At 41.2% G+C, this 24,689-nt stretch overlaps 1 protein-coding gene across 1 annotated transcript in view; it reads right to left on the bottom strand.

Annotated features, from left to right (window-relative positions):
- ngfrb (nerve growth factor receptor b) overlaps nt 1-21,909 on the bottom strand; it is a 36,712-nt gene extending 14,803 nt beyond the window's left edge. Inside the window, exons 1-3 of the mRNA XM_082543940.1 lie at nt 21,573-21,909; nt 17,706-17,847; nt 10,619-10,975 (exon numbers count right to left, since the gene is read on the bottom strand). Coding sequence (XP_082400066.1) covers nt 10,619-10,975; nt 17,706-17,847; nt 21,573-21,626 — 553 coding nt within the window. The 5' untranslated portion in view covers nt 21,627-21,909. The remainder of the gene's footprint in view (nt 1-10,618; nt 10,976-17,705; nt 17,848-21,572) is intronic.
- Between the last annotated feature and the right edge of the window lie 2,780 nt (nt 21,910-24,689).

Genomic DNA, 24,689 nt, shown 5'->3' with positions numbered 1-24,689 from the left:
TCCTTCTGCACACATGCCTTAGACACACCCATGAATGTAGAGAGTGCCTGCGTGTGGGCACGTCTTTCTGCGTGTGTGTGTGTGTGTGTGTGAGTGACTGTTCTGCTGCAGAAAGTGATCAGCACTCGTAGAGGTCAACCAGAGAAACCCGAGAGTGCAGAGGAGTAACTCCATCGCTTTTATCGACCAGGCCGCATTCTCAGCATCTGCTCCTGTGCTCCACTCTCGCCAGCTTTCTCCATCTCGTTCTCTCCTGCAGCTCTTTATTTGTTTTCCAGTGTACTAATCTCATGCTGATGCATTTTCTCTTGTGCAGCTGCTTTCAACTGGTTGATCACTACCCTTAATGTAGAAACAAGTCTGTTTTTTTCCTACAATTTCAAATGACACATGCAAAAATTCTTAAAATGGCAAAAAGGTTGCGGTGGAAGGAGAATCCAGATATAGAGACAGGTGCAGTGGAGGTAACACACTCCCAGCTTTTGATTTGAAGATTGGAGTTTGAGTCCCATCGCAACTTCCTTTAATAGCTAATAGTTATACATTTAAAAGCTATTATGTTCAAGTTTTACTTTACAGTAAGGTCAAGCACTCAAAAGACTTAGGAAGAGTTAGGGAAATTCACAATCAGGTAAAATCTGGGTCAAAGTAAAACCTTTAATGTGTTAAACACACCGTCAAAAGGTGAAACTTTAACTGAAGTGCTTATGCAAAATCAGTTGCTCGTCACAGCCTGCATGACTTTATCACCTGTAAAGAATTTCAAAATGATAAATTGTAGAAAAGTGACAAAACTGCCTTTTTTTTCTCACACTGACAATAATGTAACAAATGACCCAATGCCGCAAAATTACATTAATGTCTCTCTTTATTCAATAATTCAGCCCTAGGCAGCTTTAAAGATAATATCAGTGAGAGAGAGGCTCAGTTTGGCAGAGACACATGCAATAAATCCCGATGAGGACAAAAGCCCGAGTCTCTGAGCAGAACTTTTGGCAACGAAACGACGACACGAGCGAAAGCGCAAGTGTTGTGGTCACCCTTGCCACCAGAACTGCTCACTCATGCCAAATCACCTCTGAAGGTTTTTCCTGGAATCTCCGGGGCAAATTCCGGAATGATGACAGGAAAGTGAGTCAATCCCACACTGACAGCGAAGAAAAAGACGCAGTCAACTTTAAGATCTCCTTCATTGTTACAATGCTCATACTGTGTGGAGAAGGGTGCAAAGGGGTTAAAGAGAGGAGGTCAGCTGCAGCCATACAGAGATACAGAGATACAGGCCTGTGGATGTGAAGGGGACCAAGCTTTGGCAACACAATGAGTGACTGTGCAATACAAAGACAGTGAATTGTTTAGTCACTGGGGCTGGGGATTCTTCACAGCCACTGATGTGGTGATGCCTTGGACGCAGGAAATCGGGAATGTTGATGGCATTTTGTCATCCGTGGTTTCCCCAATTCATAGCCTGCTCTTTATCCTTATGGGGCCAACCAAACACTAAACTTCTCCCATACAGGAGTGCCATCCCATCCAATCATAGCTTAGCAAATCATAACGAAACAAGGGCCTGTCAACCGTTTCAATATCGTTACCCATTAAAGTGGTGCACGTGTTCCTCCAGACTTGATATTTTAAAAGTCTGGGGGATTTTCGTTATTGAAAAGCAAAAATACACGGGATGTTAGTGTGTCAGTGCTGACGCTTCAGCCACTGTGTGGAACCAAGATAAGAAAATAAACAGTTATAACAAAAGACCCCAGAAAAGATCATAGTTTGATCAATTATAAGCTCAAAAGACTTTTCATTTGTATTGAGAAATACAAAAGATAAAATATTGCTGCAAAAATGTTGATATTAAATTCTAAATTAACGTTATAGACTGTGCTTTTGACCGTTATAGGCCGTGGCACCGCATGAGAATTCATTCAAATTTAAGAACCCCCTCTGCAGATTCAGAAACGTCCCTTCTTTTGCTTCTTTTCCTTCGTCCTTCGAATTGAACTGCCGTGGCCCTGAGAGCTCTGCATGGTCCTTGTTAGTAGATTATGCTTTCTGATTTCTGGAGGGCAGCCTGTCGATTGTTAAGGTCAACCAAACTCCGGAAGGAAACTGCTCCCCTCCCCTCCTGCTAACCTATCAATAACCGAATGAACTTGGACCAATCACTCTCCCCTCCTCCCCCCTTTTTTTGTGTCTCTCTACTGAAACCATTGTCATATGTATACGTGTCTATAACTTATTAGTTAATTCTGGTGTCTTCGTAAAAATATCTCCTGTTTAAAAGAGGGTTTAAAAAAAAGCAAACAAACCTCTACATTTCCATCTACTAGCTCACATGAGTAATGTTCTGACTGACAGTTCACAGACTCCTCTGCCAATGTGAGAGGGGAGGCAGGGGAATCAGGGTTACGTGTGTGGTTGGGGATCTTTTCTGTTCGTTTGCCACAAAGATTACAGGAAAGCTAACAAGTTATTACTGAAGAACCTCGATTAACAGGTGGAGCATGGGTAACACGCCAAAAAAAAGAAAAAAAGACGCAGCTCTAGATAGGGCATTGACCTTGAGAAGGGTGATTGATGTGCCTGTTGGATTATTGCCAGATCTGTGCGTGTGTGTGTGTGTGTGTGTGTGCCAAAACTTTTTGCCCTCGCTGCCACAGAGCAAGAATTCGAGGCTCTGGTTGATAGATACAGCATGTCCCGTCAGCCCTGAGTACGATCTCAAGGAAGAACAGGGTCATGGAGCAAAACCTCTGTCTCCCACCACTTTGAGGGCTTTTAGCCAAAACCTCAAGATGATAAGAACAGGCAGTGAGTACTTTATCCTGCTCAATCATTGCTCAATCATACAGCTTTAACCAAGGTCGAAAAAGGCCTTGCAAAGTTGTGTTAACGTGGCTGCATTATCCTACTCATAATGCATTTTGAAATCATCTTTCTCTGAGCTTGATGGGCCTCACAAGAACCAGCCCTGCATCTCCATTCCCAAACCAAACCAGTGCTCAGCAAAGCAAACCACTGCATCTCAGGTAACCGAAGCCAACCATACAAGCCCTGTCTCCTTGTAGAGCACTAACTTGCCGTGACGAAGATAAGCTGCTCGGATTAGTGTATTAAGTGCTACAATAAAGGGATGTTGGCTGTACAAAGTTCAGGACTCTGACGCTTCAGAAAGAGATTTTATCCTTGGTCCCATGGAGGGATTTAGGCAACAAATGTATGTATGTATGGTTACCACTGCCTAAGGACAGGACCACGGATTCTTAAGTGAAAACCTTTAGCGAGCCCTTATGTGTCGTAAAGAGACCAATTTTCTGAAAACACATGCTACACCAAGGATCGGGTCCCCCAACACAAACACAGTAATATACTGTATGCGGTTAAGTGGCAGGAGGATTGCTGTGAATTATACATCAAGGAAACCAAACAACCTCTGGCTAAGCAGCTGCCACGACACAAAAGAGCTTCCTCATTAGGCCTGGACTCCACAGTCTATTTAAACCTGCAGGCCACAGTCTTTAAGTGATGAGTACATATCCTGGATAGGGAGGAACGCTGGTCTGAGCATGGAGTCAAGGGAAGCATTTGTGTGAAAAGGGAAAGACCACCTCTGAACTGCAGAGGGAACCTTAAGTTTGATTTAGACTGAAATATACACTGGCTTGCAAAAGTATTCGGCCCCCTTGAACTTTTCCACCTTTTGTCACATAACAGCCATAAACATGAATCAATTTTATTGGAATTCCACATGAAAGACCAATACAAAGTGGTGTACACGTGGGAAGTGGAACGAAAATCATACATGATTCCAAACATTTTTTACAAATAAATAACTGCAAAGTGGGGTGTGTGTAATTATTCAGCCCCCTGAGTCAATACTTTGTAGAACCACCTTTTGCTGCAGTTACAGCTGCCAGTCTTTTAGGCTATGTCTCTACCAGCTTTGCACATCTAGAGACTGAAATCCTTGCCCATTCTTCTTTGTAAAACAGCTCCACAACTGCCCTGTGACAGCCTCAGAGGTTGTCTAAGAGAATATTGGGAGCAACAACACCATGAAGTCCAAAGAACACACCAGACAGGGCAGGGTATAAAGTTATTGAGAAATTTAAAGCAGGTTTAGGCTACAAAAAGATTTCCCAAGCCTTGAACATCCCACGGAGCACTGTTCAAGTGATCATTCAGAAATGGAAGGAGTACGGAACAACTGTAAACCTACCAAGACAAGGCCGTCCACCTAAACTCACAGGCCGAACAAGGAGAGCACTCATCAGAAATGCAGCCAAGAGGCCCATGGTGACTCTGGACGAGCTGCAGAGATCTACAGCTCAGGTGGGGGAATCTGTCCACAAGACAACTATTAGTCGTGCACTGCACAAAGTTGGCCTTTATGGAAGAGTGGCAAGAAGAAAGCCATTGTTAACAGAAAACCATAAGAAGTCCCGTTTGCAGTTTGCCACAAGCCATGTGGGGGACACAGCAAACATGTGGAAGAAGGTGCTCTGGTCAGATGAGACCAAAATGGAACTTTTTGGCCAAAATGCAAAACGCTGTGGCGGAAAAATAACACTGCACATCAGTCTGAACACACCATCCCCACTGTCAAATATGGTGGTGGCAGCATCATGCTCTGGGGGTGCTTCTCTTCAGCAGGGACAGGGAAGCTGGTCAGAGTTGATGGGAAGATGGATGGAACCAAATACAGGGCAATCTTGGAAGAAAACCTCTTGGAGTCTGCAAAAGACTCGAGACTGTGGCAGAGGTTCACAACGACCCTAAACATAAAGCCAGGGCAACAATGGAATGGTTTAAAACAAAACACATCCATGTGTTAGAATGGCCCAGTCAAAGCCCAGATCTAAATCCAATCGAGAATCTGTGGCAAGATCTGAAAACTGCTGTTCACAAACACTGTCCATCTAATCTGACTGAGCTGGAGCTGTTTTACAAAGAAGAATGGGCAAGGATTTCAGTCTTTAGATGTGCAAAGCTGGTAGAGACATACCCTAAAAGACTGGCAGCTGTAATTGCAGCAAAAGGTGGTTCTACAAAGTATTGACTCAGTGGGCTGAATAATTACGCACACCCCACTTTGCAGTTATTTATTTGTAAAAAATGTTTGGAATCATGTATGATTTTCGTTCCACTTCCCACGTGTACACCACTTTGTGTTGGTCTTTCATGTGGAATTCCAATTAAATTGATTCATGTTTGTGGCTGTTATGTGACAAAAGGTGGAAAAGTTCAACGGGGCCGAATACTTTTGCAAGCCACTGTACATCGTAACCTACACTGTAACCTTCCATGCCATTCAATCAGCGTGCTGCCTGGACCAGACGTGCGGTTACATTTCAGGTGCACATCAGATTACATGGAAAATGACAGCGTAGGGTTAAAAGGGGGGTTTTGGTTATGTTGTAAGTTACGATAAATCTAAATCAGGCAGAATCAGCTTTCTGTGGTTTTCTTAACTGGATGAATGATGCACGCATCGACTGCACACTTTCTTTGAGTAACTAAACTGAAAAATGCTGTAGAGGCTATGAGTAAAATGAGAGAAGCAAATATATCTAGTACTAACATCATTTTCTCATTATATTAATATGAAATTGGGGATTAGAAGGCCAGCATTTGGTATTCCTACAGCAATAATGCACATCAGTAGATGTCACCTTGTCAGGATTGTTATCAACATCGGTTTTAATTAACTTTACTTGTCCCAATGTTGTTGTGACCCCTGAAAGGATTGTGAGGAATTATATCATGTTGTTCCCTACACATCCCCCAGGGGGGAACTTATACTGCCTGATCACTCCACAACCCCCACCCCTCTCCACATACAAGGCTCTCATGCCCTTTAACCTTTGACATCGCTCGCTGGCCTGCAAAAGAGTGGAAGTCGTATCACACTTCTTTAGATAAGGATCTTGCCTTTAAATCTCCAACTCTGTGGGTCTACCCTGACATAAGTCTGGTCACTATTACCATGTTTAGCCATCAGAGATAGAAGAAGAGAGTGAGTTATTCCCCCTAAGACACAAAACATAGCATTAATCCCTGTGGAGCTAGACCTGGAGGAAATTGGATTTCACCCCACATGTCAGCTGAGTATTTATCCTGCTATATTAAACACAAGAGAAGGAAAATATAATCCAAAGAGTAAAGCAGAAGATCCAGTTTTATCTATAAAGGAAAATAACCCCCAGTATAGTCAAGCTGATGTTCTGGTCCTTCTACCTTGATTTAAATTACGTCTCCACCGTCTCAAGTTACGACTTGTCTTTAGTGGTCTGTGTGTTCCACTCATTCCCTCCACCTCCCTGACTTTACCCTTCAGGCCTGTGTCGCACAAATCCGCAGCATTAATGGATGTGGACGTCTGGCATTGCTACAGATTTGTATGCGCTGATAACGCTTCTGCTTTGGTAAAAAGATTACGTTCGAAATAAAAGGCACATGATTGGGTTAGAGTGAGGAACAACATATGACAATAAAGCCCATACACAGTGAGCTGTAAGTCATTCTGCCGGAATCACATTCATCATGATGTATGCTTTGTTCGTTATCTAAAGGATGTTTTTCGTATTGGGGCTCTGGCTTCTTATATCTTGATGTCGGATGAATCATCTCTCCAAACACCACCCTTTGCTTTCAGACCACAAGCTGATTCAAGCTGCCTTAAAGCGTCATCCTCAGTGGGAGATAATAGCAGCGCAGCACTTGGTAGAGAACAGCGATATATGTCGTGTCTGCTTTTGCTTATTAAATAAACTTCTCTCTCTGTATTTTCTCTGGTTCTTTTAAAGCCTGGCAGACACAAATGACTGATTAGTCTTCTGTGTTGCTTCTGTTTTCACACATTCTAGTTTCACGACTCCTCACAGTATCGGGTAGGTTATTTGAAATTTTAAAAAAGTCCAAACTAAATGCTTCTTATTTATTGGTTTATTTCATATCCACACACCTGCATCCATATCATCATGGTTTTGAGTTTCTATTGTATGTTTGGTAATTCTTCTACTGCTTTGCCATGCTTTAGGAATTAATGGAATTTACCACTGATTTGCTGAAATATGCAAGGTCTTCCCTGAAAAAAGCGTTGTCTGTATGGGAGCATATATTGCTTTAAATCTGGTGTATATCTATCTGCATCAATTGTACCTTTCCAAAGCAAAAGCTGCCAGTTCCATAGAGACTAATGCACCTTCATACCATCAGCGATACTGTCAGAGGCTTTTTAGTTAAACTAAACTTTTTATTCATCTGGTCACAGAACAGTTTTCCACTTTACTTCAGTCTATTTCAAATGAGCTTTGGTCGAGAAAAAGAAGATGGCAGCATTTCTGGCTGATGTTCACAAATGGCTTCTTCTTTGTATGAAAGAGCTTTAACCTGCATTTATGGTTGACATGGTGAACTGTGGTCACAGACGATCATTTCTGGCAGTGTTTTTGAGCAAATGCATTGATTTTCATGATAGAGTCCTTCCTGTTTTCAACACAGTGCTCACCTAGGGCTTAACGTTAATCAGCATTCAATATTGTCCCTTGCGCACAGAGATTTCTTCAGATTTTCCTAATCATTTTATGATATTATGCACTGTAGATGATTAAATATTGAAATTCTTTGCTAAATACTCTAGGAAAATCAGTCTGTCCTATTCTGCATGTTTACTCCTGAGAGCTTCTCCCCTCTGCTCTTTTTATACCCAGTCATATCACTGACCTGTTGCTAATTAACCCAATTAGTAGCAAAATGTTCCTCCAGCTTTTCAGAACTACTTACTTTTCCAGCCTTCTGTTGTCCCTTTCCCAACTTTTTTGAGACGTGTTGCTGTCATTAAATGGCCTGTATTTGTATAGTGCTTTACTAGGCCCTAAGGACCCCAAAGCGCTTTACACATTCAGTCATCCACCCATTCACACAATGGTGATGGCAAGCTACATTGTAGCCACAGCCACTGGGGCGCACTGACAGAGGCTGCTGGACACTGGCTGCCACCCTCTGACCACCACCAGTAGGCAACAGGTGAAGTGTCTTGCCCAAGGACACAAGACTGACCGAGACTGACCGAGACTGTCCAAGACGGGGCTCAAACCGGCAAAATTCCGATTACAAGGCGAACTCCCAACTCTTGAGCCACGATCGCCCCACACAACAGCCTTATTTCTTCTTTGCCCCCTGGAGTGAACAGACACACCAACATATCACATGACCGGTTTAAGATGACCTAGCAGCTAGACACAGCCCGAGTTTCAACTTTTGTTGAAAGTGCAGACTTTAAACTACATACCGGTTTTCATTATAACAGTGGAGTTATTTGGATTTCTTGGCAGTTTGATGTATATAAGTCCTACACCAAAAAAATAGATAAGAATTCAAAAGCAAAAATATTCTGAATCACATTTAGTGTTATATTTTAGATAGTTTCAGTGGATATTTGGGATTCAGGTATTTGTTTTAGTTTGATATTGCAAGGCACTATTTGCTAGCAATGGTTGGTGCAGCTCTCCCAAAAGTAGGATTAGATTTAGGTTTAGCATATCGTTAGCTTCATAGCATAATTGCCTAAGTCATTTGACTAAGTCAATGACTTAGGCACTTATGCTATGAAGCTAACGATATATAGCAACTTCAACCTCAGAGTGTTGAATGGTACATTTACTCATTTCAAACATATGTTTTCTGAGTAATTTATGAGTTTTGGCATCATTGCATTCTTGTTATATTTACATTAAAATATCATTCCAGCTTCTTTGGGATTGGGGTTGAATTTAAGAATGGGTATTCTACTGATATACTCTTTGTGTCTCCTTACACACATTTTAATTTTAATTTACAGAACTAGTAATCCAAATCTAAAATTTGTTGTCTAACTCAGTGTTGGTCCAGCCTAAACAAATTAGTGCAGCAACAATTTCTGATTAATGCTAAAATCGCCCAAATACTGCAGTGGGACACAGGAACACTCAAGAGAAACTGTGCCTTCTTTGAATAAACAGGAAAAATTATGTCCTGTTATAATTATACCAAGCACATTCGACATTAGTTTCTCACTCATTATTGGCTCTTCTTTTATTTGGCCCCATGGGCTAAACCAAAAGCCCTCCTAGGCCAAAGAGTGCCATGGGAGGACGTACAAAAGGGTCCCTTTAGCCTCAGACTGGCTCTGTGTTCGCCACTGTGATAACAACATCCTTCAAACCACTTTCCCAACAGACTGCTTGGCTGATCAACAGACTCCTTTTATTGTCACCTCACAAAAGCGTTGATTTAATCTTTGAGGCATCAGATCATTGGAATGAGCAGTGACTCCAGTCATACAGAATTCCTGATTTGGAGTGTGATACCCACAGGGTGCAATGGTATAAAAGAAATTCAGAGCCCTGTTTAGAGAAATGACCTTCTTCTAAACCCTCAACATAGAGTGTGGTCTTTGTTTCTCTCTTGGGATGAGTCGCTGAAGACAATGAGACAAGCTTCAGTGTGGCATTTAGGTCGATGGGCCAACAATGTGTATAGTGTCGAACTTAGATGATCTGATTATGAGGCTGACAGAGTGGATGTCAAGTGTGTTGTACATTTCTTTCAGTGTCGGACAGCGAATTTGTGCTCACGTAGTTTCATTCAGATCGTTGTGACCCTGAGCGACACACTTCATCACTCATCCTTACTCGGCACAGAAGCTGAAACTTGGTTGGTATTTAGATCAGGTCACCTCACAAAGCCATTTATTAGATAGCTGACAAATAACTATATGAATGGTCTTATCACATCACAAGAATACAAAATCAGCAAAGTGCTGTAAACACTCTTCTGAGAGTTTGGTCCATATTGACATGATAGCATCACAAGCTTTGGTGAGTCTGTGTGAATTGTAGCCTCAGTTTCCTGTTCTTCACTGACAACAGTTACATCCGGTGCAGTCTTCTGCTGCTGTAACACATCTGCTTCAAATTTTAAACGTTGTGGGTCCAGAGATGCTCTTCTGTATACCTTGGTTTTTTTCAAGTGGCTGTTTGAATTACTGTTGATTTCTATCAGCTCCAAGCAGTCTGACCATTCTCCATTCTCTGACCTTTGATATCAACAAGACATTTTACCCAGATAACTGATGTTCGCTGGATATTTTCTCAGACCATTTTCTGTAAACTCCAGATATTTATAATTGTGTAGGAAAATCCCAATAGACCCCAGTTTCTGAAATACTCTGACCAACAACCACAAAGTCACTTTCTTCCCCATTCTGATGCTCAGTTTGCGTGCCTAATGCATTGAGTTTACACTATTTGATTGCTGAATAGATATTTGATGAATGGAAAAGCTAAGAGGTACTGGGTTTAGACTTATATTGTCTAAACATAATGAGAGTGTGGTGCTCAGGTGTCTGACTTTACATGGAACGTGAATTCCACACTTACAGCTTGTTGAGAAAGTAACACTTAAATAAAGAACTAGTCCGAGTACACAATCAGGGCGTTATGCCAAGAAGCTTGTTTGGTTTAGATTGTTTGCTTTAAAATACATCATGAAACTTTTTTTTAACTGTATATACATGTGCCATTTGACCCATTAGACGTCATGTTGACAATATGAGCTACTTAATATGTCCTACCTTGGCAAACCGTATCGCCGAAAGGGGTGCACGACTCTAACTCCTCCACCTCATCACAGGTACTGCAAGGAATACAAGGCTCCCAAAAGCTTTCCTGGTCCGAGTAGGTGTCCCCAGTGCAATTCTCACACTTTGTGTCACGGTCATCTTCACAGCTGTACAGCATTCCCTGACCTTCAGGACACTTAGTGCAGGGTAGACAATTCTGCGAGATTTCATCCAGGTAGAAACCATAGTTGCACGTGCAAATGGCGTCGGCGGAGTCAGTGCAGGGAGTATGCATGCGCAATAGACCTGAGCACTGCGTGCAGGGCTGACATTCCTCTGTGTGGCTCATGCTTTCTGAGAAGGTTTCACCTGAAGAAAGAGAGAAGAAAACTGACATGAAAGCTGTTCATTTAACAGAAAGATAAATACAGATAACATTCTGACAAAGCCTTTGCTATAAGAAACTACACACTCTTTTTGAACATTTCCACAGCCCATTCAGTTGGCCTCTGCAAATAGCTGAATGGCAGTCAGGCTCATTAACCAGTACCTAAAGCCATTAGGGACCTACAGTATGACTTTAGGTCATTACCTAAAGTTTATTGAGGCAACTGCTGTTGTGATTAATTTTATTGTATTTACCCATTGTTAGTGATACCACTTAGCCAAATAAGTCAAGAGTGTGTACATCTTATTTTCCAGCATCTGCAACCGCTCCAGTGATGTTATTGCACCCTTATTAAGCTGTCAACATTAGCTACACACTTTAGTTTAAATGAATTAATATTCGGCATTATTCAAATAACTGTACTGTGATTTGTTTTTAATGAGCAGGTTTCAAGTCTTTATTTTTATATTTAATATTTAAAATATAATATTTCATTTAGCTTTCTAAATATATTTAATTTTTTTTATTAATTTTAATGAGTGAGATTGTCATCTTGGGGAGAGTGATTACAAAGCACACAAAACACAGTGGATGTAGAAAAAAAAACAAGTTGAATAAAACAACCCAGACGTAGAAAAATGTTTTCTCCTTCACAACAAGCACATCTTAGTGAAATCCTTCGCACATTTTGGTTTTTGTCACTTCCACTGCTGTTCTGTCACGTTAACGTCTCCCCCGAATCACTTTTGTTGTCTTGTGTCAGCTTCTGTTTATTTGTTGTTGTTTTTGTTGTGTGTTTTAGCGTTTTGTTTTTTTTCCTTTTTCTTAGATTTCAGTACGTTTGACCTCTTGGGGCCACTGTAGGATTCAGTCTTCCAAAAATCAAGTTGGGACAAGGGAATTAAGCTATAAGGTTATTTTTCCTGGTGGGCATATAAATGCAAAGAGGTCACTAGGAACAAGAAAGGACTTTAACAGTATTTCATAAAAGGATGTTTCTAGAAAATTATCATCGTTACTTGAAATGTTTTGTAAATGATATGTAGTGCAGTATATGTGCAAAACTTCCAGGACAGATATAGATGCAAAGGACACAATCAATATTGCATGTTTTATGGAATTGTATTTCGGCTAGATAGAGAACTGGGAAACCCACTAAATTATGCAACAGACCCATTTGTAAGAGCAGCTCGTGTGTGTATGTGTGTATTAGAGACTGGTGAATTTATCTTGGCAGAATCTAACTTCATAAATTCTGCCAAAAATGTGTTGTTGTTGTTGTTTTTTTTATTTCCAGTTTCTGACTCTTGCAGAGTTGCAGTTTGTCCTTGGCTAATGCAAAAATATCAAATAAGTTCAACAAAATAAATACTTTTTGTGGAAACTGTGGAAAAGCATTGTACCATTTTTTTTATAAACTGCATAAAGCAAATATAAAGATCAGGTTGCTAATCTGTAGACTAACAGCACCAATGAGTATCTATGATAATGGTAAATAAGATGGAAGTGAACTGCTTCGATAAAGACATATTTTAAGATAAAGCAAAAGAAAACAAGTGCTTTAACTCTGAGGGTTATGTCCTCAACTACCTGCTTTGTGAGCAAGGTGGTGAAATGTGTGCAGTTTACTGTAGATTTTTTTCTTGTTTTCCCATCTTTAAAGCAAACTGAAATAAACTAGTCTCTTGTAGGAGACAGAAGGCTTTTGGTATGCAGTCTGCCATGACCCTCTGCTGTTCAGTGTCTGATAGCGTATCAAGTTTTTTTGGTCTGCGTCACTGGCCCACCAACCTCGGCGAATGCTCTGATGATGCAGAGATTACAGCAGAGATAGGGAGAGACAGACAGACACGGACGGATGGAGAGAAGAAAAGAAGGTCGTGTCATTTGAGAACCCGATGAATCTGTGTGTGCAGTTGTGCCTTAAATTGATGGTGTCAAATGTGGGTCCTTCACATTTTTTGTTTAATTCTGTCTTCAGAGGTGGACTATTGTCCTCCCTCTTTATGTGGGCCTGTTGCAGTCGTGTACTGAAACCCTACCGCCACCATCACACTCCCCCCTTGCCCCTATTATGTCCCACTACACCCTCCCCACTCTTGGACTACCCTCACTCCCCCTTCCCCATGAGTGCTCTCAGAGCCATTATCATAATGCCATGCATCAATAATGCAAGTCAATACATTAATAACACTAGGCTGTAGCATGGAGAGAAGAGCTGGGGGAGTGGGGGTTGGTTATGGTGCTGGAGGGAGGGGGAGTACTGACGGCCTCTTCGTGGTTCGGCGTATCATAACTTTTACTACTTGTTTAAAACTGAATCCTTCGCTTTGTTTTCAACACCCATAAAAGGAGTCCTGACTTTATTCTCTACGGCTCCGAATGTGTGTTAGTCTGTGTGAGTGTGTGGGAATTTTCCTGGACATGTTTGTACGTGAGTGTGTGTGAACCATTTACTGAGAAGTTTGCCTTGTTTCTATTCCACTTCCACGTACAGCTGTACTTGTTCTGTTTCATCTCCACTTATCTGCTCATTCAGCCAAACTCCTCAAGGGCTTTGGCTAGCTATCTTTTTTAGCACTTCTGCCAGGATCCTGTTAACTATCTGCACTAAATGAAGCCTAGGAAGTCTGTGTCCTATAAACAGATTGGTGTGCAATCTGATTCTATTAAAAGTAGGCGATATGCCTGAACCAGCACATGGAAGGACACATGGTGGGTGGAAGGAAATGCGATGCTTTTGTTTTGAGACTCTCAGAGAAAGCAAAACTGTAACATATTATGGTTCCTCATGTAAGAGTTGAGCGGCACACAGGACATCATACCAATTCAATTAAATTCAATTTAAATTTAAATTCAATTTTACTTATTTGGAACCAAATCACAACAACTGTTGCCTTAAAGTCTTTATTATTATTATTATTGTAGAGATCCTAAAATAATACAGAGAAAATCCCAACAAGCGGTGACAAGGAAAAACTCCCTTTTAACAGGAAGAAATCCCCGGCAGAATCAGGATCAGGCAGTGGGAGCCATCTGCCATGATCAGGTGGTGGGGAGGAGAAGGAGACAGATCAAAAGAGGCTCTAGGAAGAGAGCCATAGATTAATAATAACTAATGACTGGATTCAGAGTGGTGTATACCACCAGTCATGAGTAAAAAATGTGTATTTCTAACTGGATGAAAAGTGGTTCCTGTAGGTTGCTGAGGAAAGCAGTCACACAAAGGGTGTTTCACCAAACACCTCCTTGTGATTGCTTTGGACTTCCACTCCTTGCAGGATTGTGGCGTTGCATTTACAAACACCTGAATGCTCCAAAGCAGAAACTGCCAGAATGTCTGCTTTTTTAGAGGTGATCACAATTGCTGATCATGAGTTAATCAAGGGTCTTTGATTATCAGCATCTGACTGCTACTTCCCCTCTTAATCCGTATGGAAGCAGTTAGCGTGTTATTACTTTTCCCCATGGTGCGTTTGCATTTCGGCTAAGTTTTTATCAAACAAAAGTAAACATGTGGTGTAATATGTCACCTTTTGTCATTCACCTAACGTTATACTTACCTTATTTTAAGACACATGTTTTTATTATGTCCCAATATGTAAACCCTTAGAGTTCAACGAGGGCATGCTTTCTTTTGATTATAACTGTAATTCTTTTGTAGTAAGCCTGAATAAAAAACCATTAATTATTAACACTAAACTGGAAACAGCTTCCAGCGTGTGGTTCACATGTTCTGATAAGTAAAATGCCACATATCTCCTTCTTAGTGTCAAGGTTGTTCCTACACCATGACTCAAAAGCACATGAACAAAACCAAAACTGAAACATGGGACCATCCAACGAGCATGTGAATGCACAAAAACTTCCCCCAGTCTAATAATACAGCACGGCCTGCGCTGTGATCTGACTTGGATGCCATCATGGGGAAACATCACAGCGATGATAAATGACATATTTTTACAATAAGAAACTTGTCTAAAATGTGTCCGGCCCTTGGGAAAGGTCACTAACGCTCATTCATGTTAATCTCACGAAGTAATTAATCAAACAAACTAACAACAGACAGTCTTTTTATTTTGTTTTGTAGCCTTTGCAACTAAATTTGTGGTTCTGAAGCAGGTGAAAGAAAAAGAAAGAAGCCACCAGCCAAGCTTTTATGCATATCACAAGACAATGTTCAGGCTGGCTTGTTAAAGCATCGATTTGATAAGCGCGCTGTAAATGGGCTGAATAAAGAAACTTCAGCTTCATATCTATGCGTGTGTTTTACAACATCATTATAACGTTATCTCATGAACAGATATCTGCTTGGCATTTCTCTGTTTATGAGCTCGAGCAGATCTTGTCACCATCTGTTTGTTCACGCCTGAGCTGAACCAGTGCTATAAGACTGATAATTATTATCCTTTGGGACATTTCAAATAACTATAATTTTAAGCAGACAACAGAAGCTTTTTTTAAAAGAAAAAATAGAAATAGAACAGAAGACAGTTTATGACAAGAAGTCTAGAACTAAACGCTTTTATGCACAAAAGCAACATATCATTAAGTTGTCGACTAACTCTAAACACTGAAAAACACATACATCTTTCAAAGAAGACCCGCAATCCTAAATAAATAAATAATCTACATCCACGTTCTCACGACTTCTCTCATGACCTGAAGTCTGAATCATTTTGTGAGTGTGGGTTTCCTTGACTCATGGGTTACCATCCTCCGCTGGCTCAGGGAGGTTTGCAGCTACTTCCTGGCCTGGTTGCAGGATGGTTAGGGAATTCATGCAAGAAAAACTGGCTGTAGACCAAATGTGTCCTCTGTAGCTCCGAGATGACCTCAGATTCTAAATTTCCCAAAACATTTCATGCTGTTAAATTTTCCCTGTGCCAAAATGTGGAGCTGTACCACACTGAGAAGACTTTAAATACCTTTTTGAGCTCTGCAGTCACCATTCATGCTTACCAAATCTACTGTGACATAACAGCTTGTCTAATGCACTACACATCTTCCAACAGAGTTTTTTTTTCTCTGACAGAATTTGGAGCTGTTCCCGCTCTTGAATCCTCTCAACATCACTGTCCTCAGAAAGCCTTTCAGCCCAACAAAGCCTCTCTCCCTACATGGTAAAGGCCGTGAGGAGGGCAGAATACTGGAGAACAATTATGTCTGGCATCCAATTTACTTCCAAACATCCAAAAAAGTTTAATGCTTTAAATTAAATGTAAAAACATTAAGAAGTCTGTTACTGTCTGGCATACAACACCGTGGTTTCATAAGAGTGATAATCTAATTTCATCCACACTAATGTTGAGAGCTGTTTTGCTGGGTAATCTAGCTGGGAGCTGTTTTTAGGTGCACTTACATGATTCAAGGGATGCTATTGTCAAATCAAAGGCTAGCTGGACAGCCCTGAAATTCAAGAACTCAGAGCATGAATCGTAATGACTTTGAAGTCCTGTGACTTCAATAAAAAACATCATGCTTCGGAAACACTGTGTCTTAATAGCTCTGATGATGGCCTGATTATGTGGCGGGTCCATTTTTTCTCATAAAAAAATGGACAAATAAACAAATCAAGAGTGTGATGTGGAAATGTTAGCCTGATTTAAACCTGGATTTTTTTGTATTGACCAGCAGGGGGGCTTACTAGGCTGTAAAAACAAGACAAATCATAGCAGTAATCAACCCAACTCCTTACTTCTTACGACATCTGTAAACACTTTGCTAATGAGTTTATGGTCTCAATCCTTAGTTTAAAGTCAATGGGAATGTAGCATGATGTTCATTTAGTAACTTATGGTCCCATTTAGTTTAAAATAGACAAAAAAAATCAACCTTCATATGTGCCTACTGGTTTCAAAAAGCTGAGATGTCAACGACACAAATACTCAAGCCAAGGCTTCTTTAACAAAGTCCACAAACCAGTGGGCAGAGTCATAGCTCCGTACATCTTTTGTATACAGTCTATGGGTAAACATAGCAGTAGAGACTGTCATGTATATGTCCTGTAGAATCATATTTATTATGTTTAAGGATGAACTGATTTAAACATAAATGTAATGTAAAAAACAACAATGCTGGAGAGCTTTTGCTATCATAAAACACAAAAAAATATAATTAAATTTACATTTTAAAACAGGAAAAAATAAATAAGCTTTAAAAACGGGCTAAAACTAAAATATGACACATGCTATACTACTATGAAACAACAAAGATTAACTCACTATAGCTGCTGATATCCTAATAACAAAATCTAGCTTTGCAAAAACTACAGAAGGCTGTTGTTGAGCCCAAAATTATTCACTGTCTTACAGTTTGGCGGAAGGATTTTGGATTTTAAATCAAACTTTGAAGGAAATTTGCATTTGATTTACAATCCTCCATAAACTGCTGTTGGAAGCATGTGTTTTCTCCAGGGACACACTCACAGCGGAAAGCTCGAACAAGTAGGAAGAAGACAGAGGGTGAATTTCAGGGCATCAGTTTATCATCTTCTTCTATCAGATGAAACACTGATGATCAGAACCAGAGACTACACGGCGTGCTCGTGGAGCTCTGCTCTGAGGCATGTAACCAGCACAGCTAGCTCATTCATTAATGTTTGAGTGCATGCGTCCGGGTTTTTTTTCTGTGTATTTGCATCAGAAACCCCTGAATCTACGAGTGGCCGTGTTCTCGTGACATTTAGACAGCTGTTTGTGTGATACTCACTATCGAGGCACGGCTCACAGACGGTCTGTTGGGCCCCACAGGGTTGGACGACACCCTCGCCGGGCTGACACTGCTTGCAGCATTCGCCACTGTGTGTATACTGGTTTGATGGACATGCTCCCTTATTGGCCAGGGTCCCAACCTGCAGAATGACAGCAACTCCATTAACAGCAGCAAATTGAAGATTGTCAGTAAAACACACACAAAAATAATTTTACAGATAAAGTTTAATGTTTTGTCTCAAGCGAAGCAATGTTTCATATTGTGCAACAAGCACACTTCATATAAACTCAGTCCCACACCGCTGGCTGAAAAGGCCATCATGCTGGAAAGAAGCCCCAGTATTTCACAAGAAAGAGCATTAGAAAGAAAGGAAAAATAAACAACGCTCTAGAAAACGGAAATCTTTCTTACTGTCTGGCATCTGCTTAGGTTTATTTTGGAAGGACTAAACTAGTTTAGTCACGGGGCCAGTGAGGACCCCGAAGGAAAGTGGGAAGAAAAATCAGAACAGTTGTGAGATGATTAATGGCAAAGCCTCACAAAACCGTCCACTTTCCACAGTCCCTTTTTCTGTTTTCTCTGCTTTTGTGCAATACTACGTTTTCTTTTCCTTGTCTGGCTTCAAATAGAAATAAATTGTAGAAACAAATAATTCTCTGGTTAAACTGCTTACATTTTTTGACACACGGGATCTGTAACTCGAGGTCACAATGAGGTCCTGCTTTGTTTTTTTTTTAAACGGTCACATGGAAGTTTAAGAAGCGAAGGCATTTATAAAGTGCGAGCACACAAAATAACTCATCCTCACAAAGATAAAGCTGGTCTTATCTACATTCTGCAAACAATAACCTGTTGAGTGCGTTATCAAAGCTGCTGACAGGTGAAGACATCTGTGTGTGTCTCTGCTCAGGCATAAATAAATGCATGACACTCAGGCTTGAGCCGGGACGTGTCTCTACATCTTACTACAACTCTTAAGACCTATGAGTGTGCATGGCCTTTGACATTATATCTAATAGCTAAATCTTTGCTTTCTTCTGCACACCTTAATCTCTAAAGCAAACAAGACAAAGTTACATACTAACAAAGCTTTATGTTTTCCTTTTCCGCATATACATGATGATTTTTAAGCTGATATATATGAAATCAGGACCGTCTGCTGTAAGCCAGTGTATGTCTAATGAGTTATCCCATTATTCATAGATGAAGGGTGTAAAGAAAATTGTGTCTCAGCCTTGTTAGACCACATTAAAACAATTTTTAAGGCACTTTTTTGTTTTTATTACTAAATGTAAGTCAGATACAGCAAATATACTTAGAGAGGACGGATGTGGGTATGTTGATGGGGGCATTTTGCGAAGGAGGTACAATCGCCTGACAGGCGTCAGGGTTCAGGTGTGTGTGGAATGTTACTGACGAGAGAAAGGAGCTCCAAGAAACATCAAATGTCCCCTCGAGCACCTCCACTGAGTCAGCTGGCAGATAATGTCCATGAGTGTGTGGATGGGTGTGAGCATGTACGCTTTCCTTTGGACCTACACAAACACATACTCGCTGTTGCTCTCAACGGTGTCACGGTTCATCGAACTTCAAGTCTTTGGTATTTAATTTTTCATCCTCTAAATGTTCAAGAATGTTTTCAGCCTCATGCAGGAACTTTTTATTTGAAATGTTCCATTAAAAAAATGCCTGGTTAGTTTGATTCATCTATTATTTTCATGAAAGTGCACAAACTCTGGGAAACAAAGACAGTTTATGTTCATCGAGTGAAGCTCCTAATTCTCCTCTGACTGTTGTAACACCAAATTCTCTCTGTGTGACCTGCAACACTTTCTCCATGCGGTGATTTAAGCCTCCAAAATGTTTCACTTTGTAGCTTCCTCACAACTTCAAAGCCCTTGCTCTCTTCCTCACCGCAGCTCACGCTCTACCTCACGCTCTACCTCACGCTCACCTTTCCCATCTGCACACGCTCATCACTCTACAGTAGCTGCTTCCCCTGAGCTGCCCGCTTCGTGTACTCCACACACACCCAACCAAACATTCACATTCGTGCAAACACATTTACAAACCTTACATGTGAACAAACCTGTTCCAAAAGTCAAACTGACACCTTTGAAATGACTCCAAGTTCCAGCATTTTGACAACTGCGTCTTTTTTTGTTGTTGTACTTTTATTTTACCCTATTCTAGCTCCAGGTGAGGGTGTGCAGCACCAAGACGCCTCAAAGATGAATAACCGAGGTTAAAGTGCATCAGTAATGTCTGCTGGGCTGTGCAAACAGAAGAATTAGAGGGCAATGCGATGTTCAGCATACGGCTTGAGCAATAGAAAAAAGAAAAAGGATGCAGAGCACTGAGCAAGTTGCAGCTCGACTTGCACGTTTCCTGCTTTTTAGATGGAAATTTGTGGGCTGCATGCTTCAACTTTTGTCAGCCAATTTCCCTGAAGCAAAATCAAGAAGTAAGAAGAACACACGCGCGCACGCACACAAATGAATGCACAGAAGCATCTGGACACACCACTTTCAATGCTCCAACCAATCTTACTAATGCAACAGTCAATTTTAAGTTGGAGGCACTTAACCTCTGGACCTCTGCTGTCAGCGCTTGTTAAGCCATTAGAGTTCCACTAAACCAGCCTTCCAATAAACTGGGCTTAATTTTAATCCAGACGTGGACCCTAAACTGCTGTTGGCCCACTGGGTGCCAGTTACATGACAACCCCGTGCCTTCGCAAACAAAGCTGAATCATCACTTCATGGAGCGAGAGGCAAAGGGAGAGAAACAGACAAGAAGCGAGCCAAGTGAGCATGTAAGGGGGAAAGGAGGAGAGGAAAAGTGAGGGGGCTGGGAGTGGGTAGGAGGGTGGTTCAGACTCTATCAATATTACATGTGCTGAGCCAGCAGAGGATGTATACCCATCAGTGGGAGCAGCTGTCACGTATCAGTGATGCAGCCGGCTCCAAAAGCCAAGACATTGACGAGCTCACAGCACAGGCTGACCGTGTCCATGTAACAGACAGTTTGGCATAGTTTTCATGAATCCTCATAAGGTGGTGGATTTTCCTTCCCTCTCCCACATGGTCATGTTTCCCCCCTGTCTCCCTCCCTCTATGTTTACTTCCATCTCCTGCATCTGCTTGTTTTTGCCTCTGTGTAGCTTCATCTTCCAGGCCTTCGCAGTGGTGAGAATCTGTGCATCGCCTAGAAATCGCCCTACAGATCATGCTTAATGTTTAACTTCCTGTATGCCCATTATCACAAGTTTGCCTCACAAACTCAGTAAATCGAGGAATTCACCAAAGTTAAACCAAACCCGGGCTTTACTGGTGATCTCCTCCACAGAGCCCACTGTTACATTGTTATTGTCCTCCTGTCTGTGGAGCCACATGTAACTGAGAAGGGTGGAACTACAGATCCACAACTGAGGCTATAGAGTATCAACCTGAATGGCTCCTGCATACATCCATTCTTGCTTCACAATGTCAAGCCAGGGCTGCGGGTGGGACAGGTGCAGAGACACGAAGGTGGGCACCACAAATACCAGTATCATCTAACACGACTGGGACTTTAAATCACAGAGAGAAAAGTAAAGATTTTCAGGAAAGTTTTCTCTCAAAAGGTGAAGGGCGTGACAGGCTGGACGGGAAGAAAAAATATTAATAAAAAGAAAATAAAACACGTGAAAGAGACAAAACGTCCCCCACACACTCGCACCAGCTTTTAACCACCTTCTAATGGGACCATGTTGATGCGCAACTGGCATCCTTTTTGCGCACGATGTGACAGGGAAAAATGTAACCAGGTGAAGTTGACGGCAAATATTTAACACCCACGATGATTATGTCAGAGAGTACTCACCGCTCCAAGCAACACTGCTACGAACACGCAATACATTCTGTGTCTTGTTTGCATCTTTCCAGGGAGGTCAGCCGTCGGATGCAGGGCAGAGTGATGCAGTCTTTAGTCTGCACTGAACTCGGTTGTCATTATTGTGTGTCTTTGCAAATCTTTTGGATTTTGCTGTTAGAGTAGGAGGAAATAAATAAGAAACTGTCCGAGTAAGTGAGCTGTGTCAGGTGTGAAACCCGCAGCGGGAAGTCACTAAGTCCGTGAGCCCTAGTTGCAGATGCGATCCACTCGCTGAGATTGACCCATCGGACTCACGCCTGCGTGCGCTTCTTTCCTCCTACAGCGTTTCATCTGGCAGAAGCGCTCAGCGGCTTCAGGGAAGGGCCCGTCTCCCTCTCCACGCCCACAATGTGCGCGCGCGCGCGCACTCACACACACACACACACACACACACACACACACACACACACACACACACACACACGAAATAGCTCTTTCTTTCTCTTTTTTAAATGGTTAAATTACGTGGTAGTTGCTGTTGAGTCGAACAAACCAAGTGTTTAAAAAAACCAGACTGCCTCCCGTCTAAATGAGCCTCCTTTGAAAAACTTCTGAAAGGAAGACATCCGTCAGACTGAAAACAGAAGTCCCTTCAGTCACACGGATGTACACCTACGGATGTCTGCAGCAACATCCACGCTGATGATGCACAACCAAAAACAACCAACCAACAAACATACAAATAAAAAGTTAACTTTAATGAGAGTCGTCTGTCCCAGAGGTGTCGAACGGGCGGGGGGGCAAATGAGCCCAGCAAAAAGTCCAATCCGGCCCAGTGCACAGCCTTGGATCAAGAGAAGGTGGGCATAAGTTTTTGGACTTTTTAACTCGTGTTTTACAGCTGCCGATATATATATATATATATATATATATATATATATATATATATATATATATATATATATATATATATATATATATATATATATTACAACAGAGTAATACATCAGCAATTAACAGAAACCTTTTTTCACTACTGTAGAAATTTCTGTTGTTTTTTTGTTTTGTTTTGTTTATTTATTTTTTATTTTTGTTTACAGTCCGTGCACAGTGTATTTTTTAAATGAGGCATTGTCTGTAAACTAACAAGAACTTTCTGTTTTCTAATTACAGGACAGTCTAGGCAATGAGCTACCAGAACCGTTTCTGCAATGTAACACATTTGTTTCTTACAATTTATGCCAAAAGAGTCACAATGGCACATTACGGGTCCAGCCCAATTATGATCAACGTGGGCTGAATGTGGCGCACGATGCACAGTGAGTCTGACTCTATCACATCACATGAAAATCACTTCTTTTTTTTTTATGTGACCTATTTAAAACTCATATTAAATTATTTATCATCTGGAGAAAAGTGGAATGAGAGGATTGCTCTTCTCAGAAACACTGCTGCCTTTATGCGTAAGAGGTGATGTACTGCTGGAGACACCTGAGGCAAAAAAAAAAAAAAAATGATGGATTCAAATCGTGACAATACTTGTTTAAAGCGCTGTAGCAGCAGAACAGGCTTCAGTAATGGCAGAGATGTTTATGAGTTCTGTGAGTAGATGTTTGTGCAATATCCTCACTTACTTCAAATCCCCGAAGCAAAATAAATTGTATTGTAGCTTTCTTTTTTAATCGGGTTCACTTGACTCAACATTTGACAAGTTAAAAGGCATTGAAGTATACTTGTGACTCATCCAGTATGGTTCCCAGAATTGTAATAAAGCTCATTAGGGAGCATAATTGAGATTATTCATTTAAGAGTAAGTAGTTTAGCTCTCACACTCCTTTTGGCGAAATTCTTTTTTAAAATTTTGTAATGCAAACAGCTCATTAATAAATAATAAAAGTTGAAGTACTGGTCTCACTAATCTCCCAGTGTAGGTATTGATCACGGTAAAGGCCATATTCATCAACATGAACTCTTTGACTTCACAGTTGGAAAATATTATGTAATGATGTTGCAATGTGTGCAGATCTGTTCTTGTACTGACTTTAATATCCATGTTAAAAGTTATTATGAAAATATAAAAGTCTAATCCGCCAATCACATGGCAGCAGCCCAAAGCATCTAAGCACGAAGACATGGTCAGACACGACCTGCTAAAGTTAAAGCTGAGCACCAGAATGAGGAAGAAAGGGGATTTAAGTGACTTTGGTTGTTGGTGCCAGTCAGAGTGGCCTGAATATTTCTGTTGATTTACTGAGATTTTCCCACAAAACGATCTCTAAGTTTTACAGAGGGTGGTCTGAAAAAGAAAAAATATCTAGCAAGCAACGGTTCTCCAGGTGAAAATGCCTTTTTGATGCCAGAAGTCAGAGAATAACGGCCAGACTGCATTGAGGTCATAAAACGGCAAAAACAACTCAAACAACTACTCGTTACAACCAAGGTATGCAGACAAGCATCTGTGAATGCACAATACATTGAAGTAGATGGACTACAACAGCAGAAGACCACACTGGGTGTCTCTCCTATCAGCTGCGTCAGCATTCAGTCGGTAGGCATGGATCCATCCTGTCCCGAACAGTTCAGGCTGCTCGTGGTGATTTAAGTGTCTGGGGATTTTTTCTTGGCACTCTTTGGACCCCTTTAGCACCAGCTGAGTGTTGTTTGATCAGCACAGCCGACCTAAATATTGTTGCTGATCATGTCCATCACTTAATGACCACAGTGTATGGATCATCTAATGGCTCCTTCCAGCAGGTCACCAGATCTCAGTCCAATAGAGCACCTCTGGGATGTACCGGAATGAGAGTCACAGCTGACAAATCTGCAGCAACTGATGCTGACATGTTAGTATGGACAAAAATCTCGGAGGAATATTTCCAGCACCTTGTTTGAATCTATGCCATGATGAACATAAAAGGCAAACCAGAAAGTACGCCTGAGAAACTTAAACTCCTAGTTTTGAATATGTTTAAGAAATGGGAGTGATGGTTTCATCTTACATATCAATTGAAAGTGACTGTGATTTATATAGAACAGGAGGGCAGTGGGGACATGAGGGGCTGGGGGGGGGGGGGGGGGGAGGAAGCTGGTTTGCTCTGAGAGATAAATAATGCATGAATCAAAGAC

The sequence above is a fragment of the Aulonocara stuartgranti genome (genome assembly GCF_965226115.1).
Source record: "Aulonocara stuartgranti genome assembly, chromosome: 8".
NCBI classification, from domain to species: domain Eukaryota; kingdom Metazoa; phylum Chordata; class Actinopteri; order Cichliformes; family Cichlidae; genus Aulonocara; species Aulonocara stuartgranti.
This window is presented reverse-complemented; position numbering and strand designations above follow the sequence as displayed.